General features: G+C 42.1%; 1 protein-coding gene across 4 annotated transcripts in view; it reads right to left on the bottom strand.

Annotated features, from left to right (window-relative positions):
- Positions 1-4049: 4049 nt before the first annotated feature.
- The window catches only part of bsna (bassoon presynaptic cytomatrix protein a), a 159232-nt gene continuing 139999 nt past the window's right edge, over positions 4050-23282 (bottom strand). For 2 of the 4 annotated variants that reach the window (XM_071475277.1, XM_071475278.1), the window contains 9 exons: positions 19971-22479; positions 18554-19051; positions 16892-17244; positions 14070-14163; positions 12645-12776; positions 12009-12064; positions 9965-10105; positions 9023-9116; positions 4050-4624 (listed from right to left, as the gene is read on the bottom strand). In XM_071475277.1, coding sequence (XP_071331378.1) covers positions 12024-12064; positions 12645-12776; positions 14070-14163; positions 16892-17244; positions 18554-19051; positions 19971-22479 — 3627 coding nt within the window. In that variant the 3' untranslated portion in view covers positions 4050-4624; positions 9023-9116; positions 9965-10105; positions 12009-12023. Of the gene's footprint in view, positions 4625-9022; positions 9117-9964; positions 10106-12008; positions 12065-12644; positions 12777-14069; positions 14164-16891; positions 17245-18553; positions 19115-19970; positions 22480-23282 lie in introns of all 4 variants that reach the window. The other 2 variants (XM_071475279.1, XM_071475280.1) reach the window with 2 other exon arrangements.

The following is a 23282-nucleotide window of genomic DNA, read 5'->3' as shown; positions in this document are numbered from 1 at the left end:
AGCATTATTGCCTGCAGTCTTGTGTGTAAATTAGGTTGTGGGAAAATTATGGAAGTAGATTTGAAAAGGTCTTGGATTTTAAAAGCAACCAATCACTTGTTAGCACATTGACATTTCTTCTGTCACACAAGAACCAGAAAATGACTTTTTAAAAACATCTACCAATTTGAGTTTCTGCGCTAAAATAAACATGACAGTTTTTTTCACTCAGGCAAGACTTAAAAACATAACTTCAATTAAAAAGATTTTTTCAGATTCTGATTTGAAACAATGTGATAATTGTGGCTGTGCATAAATCCAGCAATAATCGGTATAAACATTATTTCTCACTTTATATGTCTATAGATTTCAAACCTTTATCTTTCTTCTTTCTTAAAACTCAGGCAGCTTTTCATCCCCTCTCAGTATGATAAAATAAATTCTTACATAGATAAATCATCTGATACATGTTCCACAAAAAAATATATAGGCTACTAACCTCTTTTACACAGTTCAAGTGACTTATTAGGCTGTGCTCCAATAAAGTTGTGAGGGTGTTTTCATACTGCATAAACCACTTCTTAAATCTGAATTTTCATCTATATAATTCCCTTGGTCTGGGAATTCCCTTATAATTCCCAGACTAAGTCAAAAAAGACAGATGGTGAATTAGTTTTTTGTTTTATGAGGTACAGAAATTTTACTTTCCACAGTGTATTTAGCTTATAAATCTCATCTCTTAGTGTGTTGTGGCAGTGCACCTTTAAACTCTCACACCAGTTAATTCACTTTAGGAATGCCTTGAATAGTGCTTCACTAGCAGCATACAGCAGTATCATCTATGAATTGTATATTATTATATATAATATGTGTATATTTGTATTTGCTTCTCTCTGTGCAAAAACAACAAGTACACATTCAGGTAGCTGATTAGCATCAGTTTGGGGTTGTGGTCATCAAAAACAAACAAAAAATGGGGATCTTTCCTTCTTCACCCCTGAGCAGACACCAACCATATTAGGATTATATAATATATTGAAACTGGCTTTTAATATATAGTCTATATTCATATATCTATATGTTATCTGTATATAATTCTTTTCTGTGTGTGCAGTTTAACTCCTACTTGAGGCAAAACATAACAAGATGGCTGACAGCTGTTTGGATGTGTTCATTACAACTTTTGATGTTCCTGCAGCTTAACTATTTCTTCTGCAGGAAAACTCTCAAATATGTGTGTATAGGGCAGCAGATGGCGCTGTTGCATGTGTTTACGTTTATGAAGGTTTCTGTTGAAACTGATCATTTTCAAGGGGAATAAAACAATTTTATGATAAGTTGTAGATTTTCTTCCCTGGCATACAAATTTCTAGTGTTTGTATCATGAAGAATTTCTGCTTCATTCCTGTTGAAAATGAAGTGGCGCGACAGTGACAGCAACATTGTTGTCTCCTCACTTGTCATTTCAGCTCTGAGGCCCCAAAGCTCTGATTTCCCAGCTGTCATAAAGACACCTTTAGTGAGAGACCATTTGGCTGCAGACACACTCACTTTAAAAGGAGAGGGGACGCTGAACATACCAAGTTAACCTCTCTTATTATTTCCTAACTTACAGGTGACCTATGTTATTATACACAAACAAATTCACAGAATCTCCTTATGTTGATCTATGAGGAATGCCACAACAAAGCACTCCTGACATTTGAATAACTGATAAACATGACTTGTGTGACTTTTTTCCCATTTGTGTTTCACTTCCCTTTTTCCTCCTCATGCTTCTGTTTTTCCAAATATGATTGTTTGCATAGAACGACTGGAGATGAGAGGTCGCCTCTTCTGCCCACCATATTTGTTGTGTTTGAACTCGTGTTTGTCTTTTTTTTTTTCTTTTCTTTTTCCATATTGAATGATGGTTGTTAAATACACGCATACACAACCCCCACACACATACATACAAACATTAGGAACAGAACAATATAGAGGTGACTTTGAGGTTTTCTGCGCCGGGCGGCATGCGAAGGTTCCCAGCGAGCGTTCACACAGACAATATACAGCAGAAGTCGGTTGGTTCGTTGGTTTTGCTGAAGGCCTCACAATGTTTGGCCCGACAGAGTACGTTTTGAGTACTGAACCGCAGATCCCACAATGCACTGCAGGAGCATCAGCAGGGAGAACACTGACCTGAGAAGTTTCCATGACAACTGACAGTCTGAGAGAGGAGTTTTCAGGGGTTGGGTTACAGGTCTGGACGCCACCACGATAGAAAATGAAAAGTTAAAAAAAGGCGAGTGACTTTGTGACACAACCAAGTGTGTTATTTTTGGTTCCTCAGTCACATGAGTGCTGATTTTTTTTTTTTTTTTTTTTTTTTTGTTTTTTGACACCATTATTGAGTGTGCTTTCACGTGCGCTGTGCACAATTGACGGAGTGAACACACATGCTGATACACACTGATGTGTAAGGAGCTTGGCAGGGCTTTTTTGCAGGCTCCCATTAAATGTCCATCTTCGAGGGTCAGAAGAATCACATCGAAACCCAAACCCCCTTCAGGTGACGATGTCAAGTCCAGTTCTGCCGCGATGTGTGACTGGTCTGCTTTTCAGTGCCTCTCTGCTGCCCTGCAGTGCTTTCAAAATAGGCTCCAGCTGGCTAATACAAGCATCTTATCACTCCGATCCACTGACTGGCTGATTGATGACACCAATGTCTCACTGTTGGTTGGTGGAGAAGATCTGGGTGGTACCAAACTCGTGGTTTGTAGGTGAGCTCCTGCTCTCTGATGTATTAGTACAGCAGTATTTTACAATATTGGTGTACGTTGTGTGGTACGTTTAAGTCAGACTTGAGCGGTACGTCAGTGGTAAGTTAGACAGACGGAGGCAACACGTTTCTTTTCCACCAACTTTAAAAATGACACAAGATTGTGCTCTTTACTTTCCCGCCTCTTACTCTATTGCTTTTATAATTATTGATAATAAATAAGAGTCAGAAAATTGACAGGGGGCTTGATGGAAGTAACAAAACTAAACAAAACATAAATAAATGAAAAATAATATCACAAACAATTATCAAAAACAAATTTTAAATTCAAATTTAAAAAATATAAATTAATCTCACTGTGGCCAGTGCTCTACTGGCCTATATTACTACATAAAAAAGGGTGTGATGAAAATATGTGTTTACAGGATGTCATAAAAAATATGCCACTTTTACTTCAAAATAAAACATTTAAGAATGATTAAGGCGATATTGGTAACCCGCAACATAAACAACAGGCAAATAACAAAACTGAATTAGAAAGAATAAAGAAAACAAAACAAATGATCAACAACATGAGAAATATCTGAGGGCCAAATGCAATTGGAGAAACCCCATCGCCACAAGCACTGAAGGTAAATGTTGTTTTAATGGCTTTGTAAGGGCTGAAAAACAACCCGACCACTTACGGCTTCACTCCAATATCAATCGAATTTTTTTTCCCTGAAAAAAAAGAAAAAAAAAGAAAACAAACAAACAAAAACAAAAGGCTCCTCTTATTACCATGGCCATACTCCTGTGTGTTGCTTCAGTAATCTCTCTCTTCTCTGTTATTATTCACGTCGTCTAGCTTAGATTTGTTTCCCAGTGTCTTTATGGCCTCTGTTAAGTAATGATGAACAGTGTAAGGTCTTGGATATAAAGTTCCATGCATTCCAAATTCCTACATTTTTTTTTTTTTTTAATCCACTATACACTTCTTTGAAGACATGGCAAGTTGAGGATTGTTGGGAGGGGATAAGAAAGAAAGAAGAATCAGCATTCAAGAAACGCAGAGTGGTGAGGAAGTGGGGGAGCAAAAGGTTTTAACAGTTCCAATCTGGAATGTAGATAGAAACAGAGCAAACCGTGGAGAGAATCGCACGCCGACACACCCGTTCTCTGTGTCGGCTACATCATTATCATGGTCCTATTTATCCATTGTGACATTTCCATTGCTCCGTTTCCTTCTTGACAGTTGATGTAACAAGAGGTCTTTAGTACCAGAAAAACCTGCAGGACTTCAGTAAGTTTTATTCCATTTTCCCCGCTCTTTATTTTATTTTTTAATTTATTTTGAGAAGAGATAGAAAAGAGGAGAGGGGCTGGTTTGTTGCTGTTATTCCTAGTTTGAGCACAGGACTGTAAAACCAAGGATCCTAGCATGCCACCACGCCTGTGGTAAAGCTACCATTTTCTGTACGCTGTTAGCAGGAAAAAGCAGCTCTCAAACAAACGGTGGAGTCGTCAGCATATGGGAGTAGAATCGCATCACACCTCTATTTCCCATCATTGAAGCAGCAGTGTTTAATCCACATGGAAGTCTAAATTGGTACATGGACTCCATTGGTTCTACTTGTCTTCAGCATCTGTGTAGGTCTCCGGTGACACGAGTACAGATCCCTTTGCTTGCATGAAGAAAGAGCAGCAAAAATAAAAACCAGCTTCTAGGACTTTTGCAGCCACTTTTGGCCACCAGTTGCTCTTTCATAATTAAGCGGTGGAGATGTGTCTAACTACTACAGGCTGGTCCAGGGGCTCCGCAGTGGTTTGGTGTGGAGTCTTTGGCTGGCAATGATGGATGAACAAGGATAGTCCTTCTGAAGACGGATGTTGGCTGCGAATGATCTGTGAAAAACACAAAGATGGTAATTCAGTCAAAATATTGAACACATCACATTTGAAATGATCTCTGTATGTTACAGCAACAACAATAAAGGTTTTGCGTGTAAAAAAAAAAAGTATTGAGTTGTCCTGCCACCTGCAACAATTGTCCATCTGGTTTGTAATATAAAACTTGAGAATTTCTCATATATCAACCCCATAGCAAACATTGCTTAGCACACACCAACCAACATGGAAAGACAACAATTTATAGACTAGAAGGTCTCTATTGTAACACAGGAGCTCATCAGTTTGAACTTCACAGTTTCTGTGCACCAACACCTCAAAGCTGATCAAATAGGTTTAGATTGAGTCTAAACCTGTTTGATTAATTTCGACATAAACAGAAGATGATAAAGTAGAACAGAGTTGTCTAATGTTCCCAAGCCACTTATAGGTTATACATTATAAATAAATTTAGTTTGTAAACCTGTTTTGTTGTTGAATGACAGAAGCACACAGGGAGCCTCTCTACTCACATGAAGGTGATTGCTATATAGATCTGGCCACTAGATGGTGGATGAACCTAAAAAATGCAAAGCTCTCAATCAAGCAGCACATATTTGCTGTTAGTAAGTCAAAGGCATTGGACTTCTGCTCCCTGCAATAAAGGTGGAACAAATTTAAATCAAGTATTGGCAAAAGAAAACAATGATTTCCTTTGATTTTTCCCTCAAATAAAAATGGAGATGAGTTAATAATGAGGATGACAGTATCGTGTATCTGCAAAAATCAGTTTTAATTATTTTGATTGTACCAGTATTTGTAATATTTGTTTTAAAAGAATGACATAACTGAATAGTGTTACCATTTTTCTTCACTATTGCCTGAAATGATCAAAGCCAAGCATCTTGTCCTCAGAATGCAGCACGTAGACCTGTCAAAGATCCTTGTTGAGTCTAAATGTTTTCTGTTTTTAAATAAAAACTTCAGTGTTAGTGGTTTGTGTTTATGGTTTGTGTTTATGTATTTCAACCCTGTGTTACTCAAATTACATATAAATGCAAATATTCTGCTTTGTCCATTAAGTTGCAGTGTTCAGTGCCACCTGAAGTTGTAGTCGTGAGACTGAGCTTAAGGAACCTGTGAAACCTGCTGCTACAAACATAAATGACCTATTTGGTCATTTTCAATGATGAATTGTTGCCTAGGAGATCTTTGTAAGCATTACCTCAAACACACTTTGCCAAACAAGGTATCCAGCTGTGAAGCTTTGGGAGTCAATAATCATAATTACATGTTTTATTTTTTTACCCTCCATACATTCCTGATAGGTCCAATAACAACACCTACCCCAAATGGATGTATGCATCTTTTTAGAATCACTGCCTTCTGGTTTTCTTTCCCCATTGTGCCTGACCCAGATTATCTGCTCTAAACTGCATATTCATATGTCACCCAGCACCAGACTTAATCTGTTCCAGTGAACACAGGCCTCCAAAAAGGGGCTGGTACACACATACACAAACACAGGCACACAGAGATGAGATGCATGAATATAAGCACAGACACATGCACACACACCAGCTGACTCACTGGGCAGAGAGAGGAGAGATGGGGAGGGAGGGAGTGGAAAAAACAATATATGGTGAAAAGTATAAGGATATTTTTGTGTACTTTTGGTCTGGGGACGTTTCTCGTGGTCTGCAGTTCCAGTTTTAATGCAGTTTGGGGAAACATTTGAGGGAAGCCCTTTCCTGCTTTAATATGAGAATGCCCCCGTGCAAAAAAGTGAGGTCCCAGTTGGTGTGAAAGAATTTAACTGATTTGCATAGAGCCCTGACCTGAACTGCATCCAACACCTTTGGGCTGAACTGGAAGGCTGACTGCGAGCCACGCCAACATCAGCTGATGGTCGACCTCACTGACGGCTGAATGGGGACAAGGGGAGTGGAGTGGAGGCTGCTCTAACAACATATTCATATTTGGAATGAGATGTTCAGCTATCACATAGGGGTGTGTGCTGTTTGAAGTTGAGAGAGACAGAAATTTGTAGGGGAAGGAAAGTAGAAATGGAAGAGACAGTACAGTTATGGCAGAAAAAAGAAAACACATGTGACAATGAGATAGTGGGATTTCGACGCGAGGAAAGACAGCATGAACGTGAGAAAGCGAGAGCATAAGAAGAGAAAAATCAGTGATGTCTGACAGCAGGAGTAGAGTGTGGGAGGAGAGAGAGAGAGAGAGCGTTCTCTCTGCAGCAGTCACATGAGGCAGTTTGTCAGCGCATGGCTGCACAGCACACAGACACACACACGGTTCAGGCTCAGTACATTATCTTTTATGGCACATATGCAACACTGTGCACACTCTAAAATACAGCTGCAGCATCTCTGCCTGCTCATCCCCTCACATGGTGCCTCAAAAGCTTCAAAAGCCACTGCACCAAGGCTAAAGACTGTACTTCAAATGAGGGGAAAAAAAAAGAAAAAGAAAAGCATGTAATAGATTTTCCTTGTGTTGCTGTTTCTATTTTTACTGCCCCAGCTCATATGACACACATCTACATCCTGTTTCAGAGCTCAATCCTAAAAATTACAATCATACATCGCTAACTTGCATTGGCAAAAATGTTTTTTTAATTAGCTAATGTAGGTTTATATTGAATTTATCTGCAAAACATCCAATGTCAACATATTTGATTCACTTCCCTTCAAACACTCTTAACATTTTATGGTTCTGTTTACACAACTCAAAACCCTTGGTTAAGGTAGGGGAGTGTTTATGGTCTTCATTTGACTTTTTTTGTCTTTTTGTGCTTGAACCCGACAACGTGTGGGACACAGGATGTGAACTCTGGTCTCCAATGACATGATCTGACTGTAGATGATGAAAATGAGAGTCACTTCAGGAAGAACCCCCCCCTGATGTGTTAAAAATCTTCAGTATAATAAAGCAGAATTGGCTGTGAACATCACAACTGCGTTTTCAGTGATATGCTAAAGATAAAGATGTGATGCTATCTACAGTAAGTGCTCTATGCTCTATACACAGTTGCCATTATGCAAAGTTATTTAGGAGTTTTTATTAATAGTTTCAAACAAATACACTTCTCCTGTGTCTCCGTTTTCAGTTTTGTATTATATAATCACAAAACAGCTTTTTGTACATTTACACTTTGATTTGTTTCTCTCACTGGTTTATATTTAAGTTCTGAGGTCTTTAGGTGTTTTTCACATCTCAGAAATAATTCCCTGACTTTCTGTGAAGTTGTTATCAACGTGATGAGAGATGGAACAAAAATTACACTGTGAGCATTTTTAGATCTTAAATGTCATCATGTCATGTGCAGAAAAAAGGAAACAAATCAGGAAGACAGCTCAGTTTGTCAGGCTCATCGTCTCAAACTGAAACACTGATGCCCCTTTAGTTTCAGCTTTTATTTTGTAGAGACAAAAGGAGCTGCAAGCCTGATTCTGATCCTATTTGGAGTTCAATGTTTCATTGTCAATTTACTCTAACAAGTTAAAACGAGGCAGCGGTTTATAAATCGCTGCTGTGCTCTTGGAACCAAACAGACTTTTGCTGATTAGTTTCTGGACGAGGTGACTGCGGGCTTTAAAACTCACACAACCCAGATGCCGGTGATTTTCAGGATCAGGCCACAATACAACAGCTGCAAAAACACAGACAGCGACAAATCTGGCTTTAGGCAGCGCTGGAGGAGCAGACAGCACAGACAGCTTGTCTCCACATGACAAAAATGAGGAGATAGAGAATTACAGATGTACTAATGTCCCCAAGTGATGAGTTAATTAAAATCGTGCTCTTGTGCTCAGAGGGTGAGATTTTTTTCTTAAAGGTAAGATTAGTTCTCCAAAATATCAAGTCGGTTTCGGCGTTTGATCATGTGGTTGATCTTTTTCTGTCAGTTATGAAGTTTTTTTTAAGGTTTATAGAGTTGAATTATTTATTTAAAAATACAACATACTGAGTTTTCAGGTGTGCTGAGTCATCCTGTAAAGTCCAGCTGCTGCTAAATATCACATGATCTGGACGATGCCCAAGACTGTGGGTTTCAGTGGAGAGCTAATAATTTATTCACCAGTAGCTAATATTGTACATTATCCAACATGGAAAAACTCAAATTGAATAAAAATCATGTGCATTATCTCGCTGCCCTATTGCTGCAAAGCTCAATTCTTCTAAAGTTCATATGTGATGAATTTGCACAGTCATCGTTGCCTCCTGATGGTAGTCTCAAAAACACTGATACGCAGACACACATGCCAAATAAAATCACTATTATCATGGCAGACGAGCACAATCCACAAACCAGATTTGTAAAATATAATCTGGTTTTCCTAACAAGCTGAAAGAGATCTCGATGGGATCAATTAGACAGATTCAAAGGTAACTCACTGTCTGGCCTGCCAGAGAGAGCAGCGTGTTCTCTCTGTCAGTGTGTGCTCAGGCCTGAGACATGAAGTATCTGGAGGATCCCAGTCCTTGTCGGCTGCAAAATGAAGGAACAGCATTTTAGACAACGAAAACATCCACCCTCTGATACACGGCCCGCTGGTTTTGTTTTCGGTTACAGAGCGCTGCATGAAGTAATATGGATATCCATAACATTATTTTGGTAGGCAATTTGCAAACTGCTTTGATTTAAAGGTTAATGGGGGTCACTACACCACACCATTAGTCTGGTCTCTGTGAGGTCATGCTGTGCTCATGTCAAGATCCAAGTTTCCAAGTAATCACAACTGGGAATCTGGAGAAATGGATTTTTCTGAAAGTTCTGTTACATCTGACTTGAAGCTTAATGATTCAGTTACACATGAAAACTAAACAAACATGGAGGCCTAATGTCAGCTGAGGTCCGTCGATCAAGGTAATTAGACCCAGATTTAATGGATATAGTATTATATTATCAATGCACAGTAATTTCAGTGAATGTTATTAAACTAAGTGTAATTGAGGGCAAAGAGTCAAATGTTGCTGTTGCAACCAAACTTGCAGATTAATCACTGCAGCAGCTGATTTTAATGATGAAAATAAAGCTGCAGAATGAAAACCTACAGACTGTTGGCCCCCACAGATACTGCACTGAAACTGCAGGAAAAGATGATATTATCTACTAAGATTAATGATAATGATAATAATAATTATAATACATTTTATTTCTAGGTGCCTCTCAAGGCACTCGAGGACACCTTACAACGTGCAATAAAAGAAGTAAAATAGCAAAAGACAGTAATCCAATAAGGCATGAAATACAAAATAAATTAGAATAAAAATCTGAATAAATTAGAATAATTATAGGTGACAGTTTGCAGGTTAAATGACAATTTAAAAACTCACCAGTATGCTCAGCTCTCCTCTCAGTTCCCCCCTCCCCTCTCTCCTTCCTCTCCCTCTGTTAGTAAAACAAAAGCTGGGGGAACTTCACAGGTTTTTCTGGTACGAGGCCTCATGACTTCATTGGTTGACATTTACATAATCCTGAAAAAGTAGTGACACATTCAGCTGGTTAATATATTTTTGCATTTCATATTAGAGATGACAGACTATTACTACAGACTGCAGTACATTCATTTATAGGCTAGTAAAACACAACCGAGCATCATCATTTGACACATTTATCACTTATAAACACATTATAGGCCATTATAATAGCATAATAACAGCTGTGTTCATTTATATTTTTACATATTGGAGAGTAAGTTCTTTCAATGCACAGGCCCAGTAATGAAATATTTAAGGTGTGTGGCAATGCAAACCCTGTCTGTCTCTGTCTTTCTTTATTTTTAGCCACGCTAGCGGCGTCGCTCCAGGGATGGGCAATGTCTCTCTGTCGGACGGTCCACTGCTTTGGTCCTGACCAAAATATCTCATCAACTTTTAAATGAACTGCCATGAAATTTTTGTGCAGACATTCATGATCCCAAGAGAAGAGGAGAATCTTAACAACTGAGGCCTTTCCTCTGGCGCCACCAGCACGTCGGCTTTTGGTGAAATAACTTGACAGCTATTGGAAGCACTGTTCCAGATATTCACAGTGCCAAGAGCAGTGGTTCCCAACCTTTTCCAACTCATGGCCCACTTGAAAATCTCAAAAATGTTGACGTCCCCATAACAAAACGGAGGCCAAATAAAAGTTTAATGATAACGATGCAACATTCAGCACTGAACTATCACTTGTCAATTCAACATCTGTCTCTTGATTCTCTTTCCTTCTAATTCTTTTCGTTCAACCATTTTGTTTTAAAACATAAAAAAACATTATTTATATTTTTAGATTTTTTTTTTTACGTATATTACATCTTTTCACCAAAGTTGTGCTGTCTACGTGATGATCTCCTGACTATTCCTCCTCATCAGGTTCATATTTGTGGTTTTAAACGAAATGTCTCAAAAACTATTGGATGAATTGCCATAAAGTTTGACTTGTGATCATGTTGGTGATCCCTTCACTTCTACTCCAGCTGCAGCATCAGGTCAAAGTTGTAATTTTCCAAACACTTAACAGCATTTAGGTCAAACTTAAAACCTCCAAAACTTGAATGCAAGTCTAAGTCAAATCTCACAGCAGCAGTCCACAGTCCAGGGCCGTGGTGGTGTGTACATTACACTCCAGGTGCCCTCAGCGTGACGCCCCTACATCGCTGTAATGTGTATTGAGCTGTGATAACTTGCTGTGTAAACACACATCCTGTCTGAGGCAGACTGTGGTACTGTAGGAGTACGCTGCTCTGGTCAGTGTTGAATTTTTACCCTGCACATGTGAAGCAGCCAGAGAAACAAAAAGAAAGAGACAGAGAAGGAAACACACACAAAGCACTCACACACAGACACACACACAGACACAGGAACACACTGCCCGCTCTGAGTAAACCACTCCAAGCGCCCACTCTGCTGCCGACAAGAGTCAACACACAGCACGCTGCAGCTATCTGTCAATATCCCAGCAGACTTTGAACTAGCAGAATCTCAGATTTATTTTTATACTTAATGTTTGAGATGCTCTTGTTCACTGAAGTAAAGACCAAATGTTTCCAGTTTCTCTTTGTCGTTGAGCAAAAATCCTGCTGTTTGTTCCTGCTCTTGTATCCTCTGAGGTGCAGAGAAGTGGTCTTTGCCTTTGTGTCTTTTCAGATCCACAGTCATGCTGCTTTAAACCTCATTATGACTTTTAATCGTGAGATCAACTCCACATTAAAGACCTATGTGGAGTTTGTAAACAATGAACACAGTCTTCAACTCATGTAAAAGCAAGGCCGTAAATCATGAATGCTCATTCTATGAGCTATGAGCTCTTTCATGGATGACCTGTCTTCTGCAGGTCTGTCTTGATACAGAATGTCTTCAGAGACACTGGAGAAAAGAAACAAAGGAGAACACATACCTTAATCTTAGCACCTCAGAAGAAGGAGGTGAACTTCTTGCCAAAACCGGAGATAGCTGTAGGAGAGTAAACAAAATAAGACGTGAAGGAGTGTGGAGTGAGGGACGTCATCCAGGTAACACAATTTGTTTGCATTTCTAAAATAAGGTTGTTTAATTGGTGTGTGGTTTTCACAGTTTGGTTGATGTGTAACTTAAAATAAATTCTGATGAATTACTTTCACATTGTGACTTTGTAATGTTCATGTTATTACATTATTAAATGTTTTTGTGTCTCTTTGTATTTTCTTTGCATCTCACTGTACCTGTTTCATGTCTTTGTAGCCATTTTGTGTCTCTTTGTAGTTATTTTGTCATTTTACGTTTGGTGACTTTCCGACAGGAAGGGTTAACTGTCCCCCTGAGCCCTTGGGCCTTTGGGGCAGGGAGCCTATCAATAGGTCATTATTTAGGGCAAGTAATGAAATAAGGTAAATGTCTAGGTAGAGAAAAACCTCTCTCCAACAATTATTATACCAGTGACATGATGAAGATTAAAAGTAACAGTTGCCACGGTTTCAAAGAAACTGACGTCTTTCTTTTCGTCACGGCCAAACCACTTGATTGAAGCTTACTGTTTGTGATTTGTTTGCTGTACCTTCTCCAAGTTTTCCGGCCTGCTCAGCGGCTCCTCCAGGCAGGATCTTGGACAACACGCTGTCGCCCTCCATGCCAGGCTGACCTGCTGCTGCACTGCCAATACCTCCTGGCCTAGGAGCAGCCTTGGAGCCTGGACAGAAAAACAGAGAGAGGAGGAGGAGAGGGAGGGAAAGACAGAAGGATCCAGAGGAGATGAGGAGTCAGTAAATGAAATCTGCCAGTGTACATATTTTTTCTTTTTCTATGATGACATCATTGGTTTCAAGTACTGTTGTGTGTTTTCATTGCAGGTTCTGCATCTCTAACGAAACAGCGAGGGCCGTGGAAAAATGTCTCATCCTTCAGTTGCAATAGTTGCCCTGTTGAATTTTTCCAGCCCTGTGCATCTACAGCTCTCACTCACTTCCCTTTGGCCTGTTCCCCTGTTTACTCACTACGTCTCCTCCGTTTTGGTCCACAGAGGCCTCCTGTGTTTCGCTGCCAGATTGTCTGCACAGATGTGCTGCTGTAACCTTCAGTCATAAGGGTCATATGGGCTCCACCTGATTTGCTGCCCAAGCAACAAACAATCTTAAAGTGCTCAGTGGCAGAGCAACCACCTACAACACACACACCTGCCCTTAACAACTGACTGCAGGACAGATGGACCAATTTCACTAAAGGCCTGTTTACCTTCTGATGCTCCTCCCTGTGCAACCCACCCACTTGCCAAAAAGAAAAGTGATATTGCACAGTTCTGCAATTCAATGCCCAGAATCACTCAAATTCAGCACACTGTCGGCACGTAAGACTTATTATTGGAGATTAGTTTTAGTGCAGAAAAATTCATTAGGCATTTCATTTAGCTTGTGACATGATGTGACATAACACACTCCATAACTGGCAACTACAGTACAACTACGCAACCAGAAAAAAACCCACTTTGCTTCAGGTCATGGAGAGATGTTGGGCTGCAATTAATTTTTCTTTTCATTATCAGATAATCTATAAATTACTCTCTTGATTAATTGTTCAGTTGACAAAATGTTGCTAAACACAATTTCACAAACATTGACATATTCTATGTGCTTGCTTTGTCCAACAAATACATATCTGAAGATCTGGGACCAGTTAAAATGAATAAGCACCTTCATGCTTCATCTACATGTGACTGAAAAAACAAATTAACTAAATTACCAAAAACCAGATTAACTAACTGACCAACTCTCTACATTGTGGCTTGGCACAGTCGGGCTGATTGGGTGCCATTAAGTGAAACCTCCCCTTGTGTGTTTTCCACTGTGGGATTATCTGCAGATTAATCTCAGATTAGATGAGAAAGCACACACTGGTTACATAATACAGACACAGAGTGCTGCAGCTGCCAAGACAACGTGGGAGTGGGAGTCTGTGTGTGTGTGGGTGTGTGATGAGCATACTGCACCTATGCCTGTGAGTGGGGGCTGGGCGGCTTTTGAAGCCATGACAGGCGCTGCCTTCGCTCCAATAGCTGTCGCCGGAGGCGTGTCGATCTTGGCCTGCAGAGGAAGAGAGAATGAAACAGCAGGAGTGTAAAAAGTCGTGTAAAGCTCATTATTTCAAAACACAAACATCTCAGTATTTACCCTGTTTTCACAGTAAAACATTGGCAACTGAGGTCGCCGGAGGAGAAATGCTGGTGACGGATGGGAATGAGAGTGCTATAGCTTTATGAAAGATAAAGAGAGAGGAAGAGAAAGAAAACAGAGACAAGAGATGGAGCGACAGACGGAGGATGACAGAAAGCCGCTCGCCTTTTGTGTTGCGTTGTGACAGCGTACTGAATGATATGAATGACGACTGACTGAATGACGAGTTTCAGCATCGTCAACTGTCAATCTGAGGACTCCTGCTGAGAAAAGATCAGCCACAGAGAGCAGCTGCTGGAGGTCACAGCAGCATTTTACAATTTAAAAAACGGTTAATCAAATTTTCTTTTTTTTTCTGTATGCAAAGAATAGTTGTTTAACTTTTTAATTTTAGGGAAACATCACAGAGCAGGGGCTCGATATTTCATCAGTGCAATCACATCGTCTAAACAGCCGTCAGCCGGTGAGTCAAAACGGGCCACTCAAGGGTTCAGCAGACACTCGATGTGAATGCTGTTACTAATCATACAGAAACACTGGAGACACAGTGACATTCATAATGAACTGATTTGCGAAATAAAACCATGATTCAAACTCAGAAGACACAAGGAGAGCTAAGAATCTGTTTAATGTGAACTCAAAACACATATGACAACTTTTCGACTGATTATTTAATCAGTTAAGTTGATTTTAACTATTAGAATGAATTTTAAAGCACAAATGCTTCTATTATTTATTATTATTATTTTTGTTCTGAAATGTGTTGTTGTCGGTTAAATTTGCACTTAAACCTTCTAAACTGTGATTATGCCACTGATTTTGTTTTTCATTTTAATAAAAGTTTACAAATGATATAGATGTCCCACATTTTCCCACATCCATGCCTCAGCTCATCTCTTCGTCTGAGTGGTTGACTGGTCTGGAAATTTTGTTGTCTGCTGAGTCACTGTGAGCTGTTTGAAAGCTCTTGTGTTGCTCTGTTTCTTTCCAGCACTGCCCTCAACATCTAAAGACTTAACTACAGCGGCTGCTGCTGCTGCTGCACCAACAGAGAGCAGCTCCGAGAACGATGCAGCCTGTCTGACAGTCGGCATCGTCTGAACACAGGAAATATGGCCCATTTCTCTTCTGTCTTCTGGAGAGCTCTCTGTGTCACCTCCTGTTTTAAATAAACTTGACTTGATAGACACTGGACTGATGCCACATAATAATAATAATAATAAACTTTATTTATAGAGCACTTTTAATGCAAGAGATGTAGCTCCAAGTGCTTTACAATAAAACAAAGGAGTAGTGCAATAAAATGAGGGATAATAGAAGGACCATCAAATTAGACAATACAAAGGCAGTAGATGATAAAATATATAAGTGAAAATATAAAATTTCATATAAAGAACATATAAAATGTTCTGTATTTGTTTCCCACTGACTCTAGTTCAGCTGCAGAAAACAGGGGTGATGCATTATTATGCACAGCACACAGCATTTCATTATTTACAGCAACTTAATCAATGCTTTTAATTACACAATGGACCTAACATAACAGTGTAAGTGAATGAGTTTGCAGACTGAATAATAAGTCATATGACAAATTCCATCAACTGTTTATAGCTTCCTGTCAGAGCTATTCCACAGCAGAGCTTTTAGAATAATTTCCAAGTCAAATTCCTGCATAATTTGATATCGGACCATATGAATTATTTCAATTTGCTTTTCCCACTGATAGCACAACAATGCAGCAATATGAAAATCATGAATGCCCTTCAGCAGTGAAAGCATGTTATTGTGAATCATTTTGGGATAATCATTAGTGACGTGGTGACAGCGGCTTTATGAACTTTATTGGCAACACGTTCATATATTTACTCGACACAAAATGAATTCAGGAAGGGAATCATTCAGCTCTATGAATTTTCAGGTTAAATTTTATAACCAGGTTTTTAGACTTCAATAGCAAACAGTTTTACATGGATTTATGATTATGGAGTAAGTGAAGAGGGGGGGGATAGATTTTCACAGGGAGACATTTTGAGTGCCAATTTCTTGCGTGTCTAGCAGACAGTGAATCAGCTCCATTGAGTTATCAGCTGCCTCTGTGCTAATCACAGCGTTAGATAAGACCTGCCAACAGAGGCACAGCAGAATTTCAACAAACCAAATGAACTGGGCCAACTCTTATGTCTATGAGCATGGAGGGGCACAGTAGGATGAAGGAAAGCCAGTGCTGAAAACTAGGTTTGTTACATCGATATGGTGAAATATTAAGAGGCAGTTCTGTCGTGATCATGAAATGCTTCTTTTGTAACCTCATGCCAGGAACATACTGGATGTGTGGCGTGTGCGTCGCAGCTGCCTCCATGGAGAGGAAACTATAACTACATCATCTGTTGCACATTAGATCTTCAGACAACACAACTGTGGAGGAGGATATGGATACGAAATGCCACTGAACGACCTAATGGTGCTGACAGCTTTGTGTTTTTATTGTCATTCAAACTAAAAAAAAAAAAAAAACTCATCCTTTGTATCATTATCATATCATCTCTTCATCACATCAACAGAAACAACAGCTGCAAATGCTGTCAACATCCTAATTTTCTATTTCTTTCCACAACCCATCTTCCCTCTCTGTACTCACCATGGTTACTGGTGTGGTTCCTGCTGGACCCGTCTGCCTGGCCTGGCCCATGGGCCCACCTGCTGGTCCCATCTGCCCTGGCTTGGCCTGGCCCTGCCCCATGCCCATGCCCATGCCCATGCCCATGCCCATGCCTTGACCCTGGGTTGGAGTCTGCTGCTGAGGGCCAGTGGTCGCTGCAGCACCAGGCTGCCCTGGCCTGGCCGCTGATGTCTGGGCTTGTTGTTGGAGCTGGGTCCGTTGTCCTGGACCCCCATCCGTCTGGGAACCTGGACCTCCCTGTCGCCCCGATCCTGCAGGCCCACCAGCGGGGCCCTGGGCCCGGGCAGAGCTGCTGCCAGACCTGGAGGAGCCTGAACGGAGGAAGGAATGGTAGAACTTTTTTTATTTCATGAAACATTTGTACAAATTATTCCAAAGCTGCCTCATCTTATCAAAAGAACTAGAAAAAGATAAAAGAAAGGAAATTCAGCAGTCACATTTTAGCACAGATACTATAAAACAAAATAGAATATCAGCAGAACCCTGACTGATAAGATGCAGTCAATGAGGTCTAATTTATCCAATCAAATTTCCGCCGCCAGAGTACATCCGCTTCTGAGAAGATCCTGCTTTTGTGAAATCCAATGATCAAGGAACTGTCATATTTATTTTAGTGTAAGATTTTCCTCTCAATATAATATATTAATATAATTTCTGTTTTTTATAAGATTCTATACAATAGAAATTTCCAGGAAAAGCAAGAATGAATAGAGAGAGAATAACACAGAACAAATGTTGTGAGCAAAGATCAAACCAGTGATTTAATGAGTTCACTGCTAGGAACACAGCCACAGTGTTGCCCTGGAGGAAAACATTTCCTTCTAAAAATTACTCTTGATATAGTTAATTAAAAACTGCTGATCCCCGAGGGGACAGTTGGTAGTAAAAGAGCATCAAACTCAGTTTGAACAACAAGGGATATTAAATATTTCTGCCTCAGACGAAAAAAAATGCACAGTGATCTTATCCCAGGATCACAACTTATTATTGCTCCTGTTATAATCTTTGGGCCTACCGTAGTTTAGTTTAGGAAACTTAGCTAACATCTTTGGGATACATTTATATAATTCTCACTTCATTAATTCAATATAAGATAAGATAGCCTTTATTAGTCCTACAGTGGGGAAATTGGTTCATGGTCTTTATTTTGCTTTGGGATACAAACACTTAAATAAGCCATCAACATTGGAGGAGAAAGTTCTGAATTACAGGGACAAAAATGTAAATTAGAAATATGACTGTTACTTGTCAGGTCACAGACATATAATTTGTTTTCAATGAAGACATTTTGGCACCACTCCTCATTCTGGAGAGGTGCCAGACCGCCTACACTGGGCCGAATCTGAAAGAGGTTTAATACTGTTGCAGTCATAAAATTGAAGGAGCAAATCATTTATGGATGTTTTACCTTTTACTTCTTATTGAATGTTTTCAAAATGCCCAAATAACACTGTAATGTATAATAATATATACTATTAAACCTTGATCTCTAAGTTGTTAAAAAGATGCAAAGTCAATTAAAAAAAAAAAATCAATCGGTCAATTGATTTACTTGAGATAAATGACAATAGGTTAATGTCTACACTGAAAGGGCAGATGAAACCTGACACAATGCTGTACCTGGGGGTTGGCCCTGCATGTCCACCTGCTGTTGGGACTTGCTCCGTGAGGACCGGTGTGGGTCCCCCTGTCTGGAGGAACGTTGGCCATGGTGGTGCCCAGACGGATCCCGCGAATAGTCTGAAGAGTGGTAACCTCCGGACCTTGACTCGCCACGCCTTCCTGTTGATGAAGATCGTCCTGAAGGGTCGTGTCTCATTGACGGGTCTTTGGGGTGCCCCTTGGATGACCTTGAAGACCTCTGCTCATCTGAATGACGTGACGATGACGAGTGTCGACTAGAACTGCCATGGTGTCGGTGGTCACGGGATGAAGAGTGTCGCCCTCCGTGGCCATACTCATCCTGGGGCCATAGGTCCTCCTCAGGAGGCTCATCATAATCATGGTAGGTGTGCTTGACGCCGTGCCGGCTTCTCCCAGACGAGTGGCTGCCGTAGTGTCGAGAACTGGAGCGTGGCTTCTCAAACCAGTCAGTTTCTTCTTGGCCCAGATGGTAGGCTTTGGAAACCGAGAGCAGATCACAGTCAATCTCCATGTCGTTTGGAGACAGCGGCATGCAGGCTGAGAGAAGGAAGAAGAAGACCGACCGCATGCAAAAGAAAAGGAGGGAGAAGACACAGAAAGAAAGGCAGAAAATAAAAATAAAAGTTTTACACCCATGCAGTACACTTCACGTCACCTTCACACATTACAAGAGACTATAAACAGCATAAAACAAACACTGCAAAACTGCCCATTTTGGCAGCTGTTTTTGTGCTCAAAATTTTCAGCTTCAAATGACAAGGAAGAAAATCTGTGCTACACAAACACACTTTAAACAACTCCGCTGCAAAGAGCAATTTTCTTCCTTTTATATTCTTGATGCTATGAGTATGGTTTAATTATTGCATTGAAATAATAATATTGTTGCTTTTTGAAAAATAAAGCTTAAATGTAGAATTGATTTTGAGGGACTGTTTTGCAGTGTAGACAAAAAACAAACAAACAAACAAACAAAATCTGAACACATTTAAACTAAACATCAATGCCAAAGACATAATTAAAGATGAAACCCTGTAAAGAAAACACAAAGCATCTGTGTCGTGCAAAGAAGACCTTTCAAGTGAATCAGAGTGTAGCGAACGAAGAAAACGACCACGCCGGAGAACCATGCGAATATTGGACAAACAGACGACTGGACGGACAGGCGGAAGGACGGACAGGCAGGCAGACAGATAGACAGCAGTCCACTGATAAGAGAGCTCCGAGTGACTCAGGAGGTAGAAAACATCAGCATGCAACGGCTATCTCTGTCTCTCTTTTTCTTTCTCTTTCTCTTTGCTAAGTCTAGCCTCTGGGTGGGTGGGGGACGTTTAGATAAACGGTGGGGGCAGTAGGAGGTAGTGAGACTGTGTGGGCATTCAGCTCCCACAATTACCTTCGCTGTCTGACACAGCGCAATGATAATCGTCTATAATGTAAGTATCATCCGATTTGTAGACATGTGTCCGGGGAAGGTCCCGTATGTGGTCTTGTACGTCTGGCAGCGAGTGGCTGGAACCATATTGGCCATAATAGTAATGATATCTACTGCTGCGACTGTCATACGGGTCGGGGCCTAAGCTTGATGATCGGCCAGAACCCATGAACCTTCCCAGGGGACTGAGTGGACTCTCCTCTTCAGAGTACTGCCGAGTTGGGTGGCGCCCCTGGCTGTAGGCAGACCGGTAGGAGCGGTCGTCCCTCTCATAGGATCGGCTGCGGTACCCAGAGTAGTCCCTGGCTGAGATCTTGTCCATGCCGTAGCCGGTGGAACGGGAGCGGCCAGTGGAGGTGTAGTAAATCCGGTCGTCCTCCTCCACCATCGAACCGTAGTGCCGAGTACCATGACTGGTGCCGCCGGCGACATCGTAAGCACTCCTTTTAAAGCCGTAATCCTCAATCAACTGCCGCCCTCGGATGTGAGAGGAGGGGTAAGCCCCACCTGTCGCAGAGGAATAGGAGGCCAGGTCTGCCTCCACATCCCGAGCCTCCTCGATGGGGGAAAACTTGGAAATTTTTTGCTCCATACTCCCCAGTTTCCTGTGCTTGCTGCGCTTGGAGGACATGACAGCAGGAGCCAGAAGGCTTCTGGAGGACGGCGAAGGTTTCTGTACCCCGGAGCGGATGCTGCCATGTTTGTAGTCGTAGTCATAGTAACAGGAGGATCCCCCACCCATGCTAGCGCTCACGCTGCTGCTGCTGCCCCCTAGAGGTCCGTGCCTGTAGCTGCTCTTACCCCTGCCGTGGTGGTCGTACAGCTCTTCCTGCATCGCTGCTTCCTCCTCAGGTGCCCTGCCGTACGAGGAGCTGCCAGTTCCCCCCCGCGTCGTGCTGCCAATGGTGCTGCTGTGGCCGTGGATGTCGCCCGGGTAACGCCCACTGCCGCCATGATGCATCATGTCCACTGTCGTCGTGCCCAGCCCGTCTTTTGCCGTCAGCTCGCTTACGTCGTCAATCATCATGTAGTTCCTGGGGATGTTTTGTTCTAAGCCAGGAGCCCCGTACATCCCGTCCGCTGTGCTGTAGGTCGAGGGACTGTCTACAGAGTGCCCATAAGCATTGGAAACTGTAGAAGTGTACTGTCCGTAAGAGCTGGCCGTGGTGGTGGTGTAGCCATAAGTATTGGCGGTGGTTGTGGTATACTGACCATATGAACTAGCTGATGTTGAAGTATACTGCCCATAGGTGCTGGGTGGCATGGTAGAGTACCCACCGTAGCTGCTGGACACTGGTGCTGAGCCATAGGGCCCATACGAGCTGGCCATGGTCGTTGTTCCTGTGTACTGACCATAAGAGGGGGCTCCGCTGGAATAGGTAGCGTCCTGGGCCGTGGTGGTGACCACGACCGTGGGGTTGCTGATCGTCTCGTAGTTGGTGGGCATCTTGTGCTCCAGATCGGCTAGCGAAGTCTGCCTGGGTCTTCCAGGGTGGACAGTCAGGATATCGGCTTGGGGCTGCCCAGGGTATGGGGTGGTCTGGCTGGGGTAGGACGACACAGCGCTGGGATAAGGTGAGCTGTGGGTGGGGTATGGGGGCTGACCAGGTGGTGCAGGCCCGAAACCTGTATGCCCTGGCTGGGGCTGAGGCTGAGGTGCAGCTGGTAACCCCATGTCTGTCTGGGGGTATGGGGGCTGAGTTTGGGGGTAGGTGTGGGAAGGATAGGAGGATTGAGATGGATAAGAAGGTCCTGGAGGGGGGATGTGGCTCTGGAGGGGCGTGGGCTGTGGCAGTGCCTGGGACTGAGACACTGTTGGATAGGGAGGCTGGTTGAATGTTGATGACTGGTATGGCACACTTGATTGTTGAGTTGGTGCTGCCGGTTGGCTCTGGGGGTACTGACAGGAGAGGAAAGACGAGGTGGGTGGGTACTGGGCTGCTGTGTTGAGGTCACTGGTGAACTGGCTGAGAGGGGCAGTGCTCGGCCTCGTTGTCAGCAGCCCATTGGTCTCATGTGATGCTGCCGCAGCTGCTAAACGTAGGTTATTCAACTCACTATCAGACATATAGTCCCTTGTGTCCCCCATACACCTCAGGTAGGCAATATCCCTCCTTTCCCTCTCCTTGACCAGTGTCTCTTTCCTTTGGTGGATCCCCAGCTCTAGGTATCTCAGTTTAGCATCAATCTCTTTCTCTTCCTCCTCCAGTTCAGCTTGCTGTTTTCTCAGCTTGGTTGATTCTTGCTCCACGGCCTTCAGCTCGTGGGTGAGGTCTTTGAGGAGGCTGGCTTTAGCGGCCAGGCCAGACCGGGAGCTGGGCTTGAGGCTGGGCACGGAGGGCAGGTAGACCTGTTGAAGGGCGGGCGTCATCATGGGCAGATGAGCTGATGTAGCAGTCTCCTCTGGAGGAGGGCTGGGCAGGGTTCGCTTGACCTTACGGAGCAGTGAGCTCTGCTGTAGGGCTGCCAGCTGAAGAGAGAGAGACAGGGAGGAAGGGATGGGAGAGAAGACAAAGAAGCATGGATAGAAAGGGATTGGAAAGGTAAAACAGAAGAACAGAGGAGAGTAGAGAGTGATCAAATTAAAGGGATAGGGATGGGAGATGGGAAAAGGCAAGAGGGTAGGGTGAGGAGAGGCGCAGAGAGATAAAACCAAATGAAAATGAGAGATCGGCGGGGATCATGAGAGGGCAAGAGACAAAAGATACGGTTGAATAGGGAAGACAGAAGGATGAAGAGAGTAAATGTGGACAAAGAATGGGGAAGATAGTGAGGGGAGGGAGGAAAGTAGAGCAGACAGGATTGAGCAGGGGTAAAGAGGGATGTAGGGAACAGGTCAGGTGAAAGAGGAAATAGAATGAGTAAAAGAGAAATTGTAGAAGAAAAGGAAATGTGGTAGTGGGATATTAATGGAGAGGGATAACAGCGGGAGGATGAAATGAATAGAACAGGAGAAAGAGGAGAGAGGAAAACTCAAAAAGAGAAAAAGGTCAAGGGACAGAAGAAACAAGGAGAGGACGCAACGACAGGGATATACAAGGGTGACAAAGGAGACACATATAGACAAAGAGACAAGGACGACAGGAAACAAGGGTGGAATTTGTGTTAGCAGACATACAGAAACATTAAAATTAGTGACAGTTGTGGTGCAGATTTCGTTCATCAATCGAATAAATCTAATCTAAACAACTTAAATCATTTAAAAATGTTTTTGCTGAGTTGCTGCTTTAAGGATTTTGTGATTCAGTGGTTAACATTTGGAATCGAGATGTT

Source organism: Trachinotus anak, unplaced genomic scaffold, assembly GCF_046630095.1.
Source record: "Trachinotus anak isolate AG129_WGS33_773 ecotype Australia unplaced genomic scaffold, CSIRO_AGI_Tana_v1 ptg000004l, whole genome shotgun sequence".
Classification (NCBI taxonomy): domain Eukaryota; kingdom Metazoa; phylum Chordata; class Actinopteri; order Carangiformes; family Carangidae; genus Trachinotus; species Trachinotus anak.
Note: the sequence above shows the minus strand (reverse complement) of the source record. Positions and strands in the feature narration are given on the sequence as shown.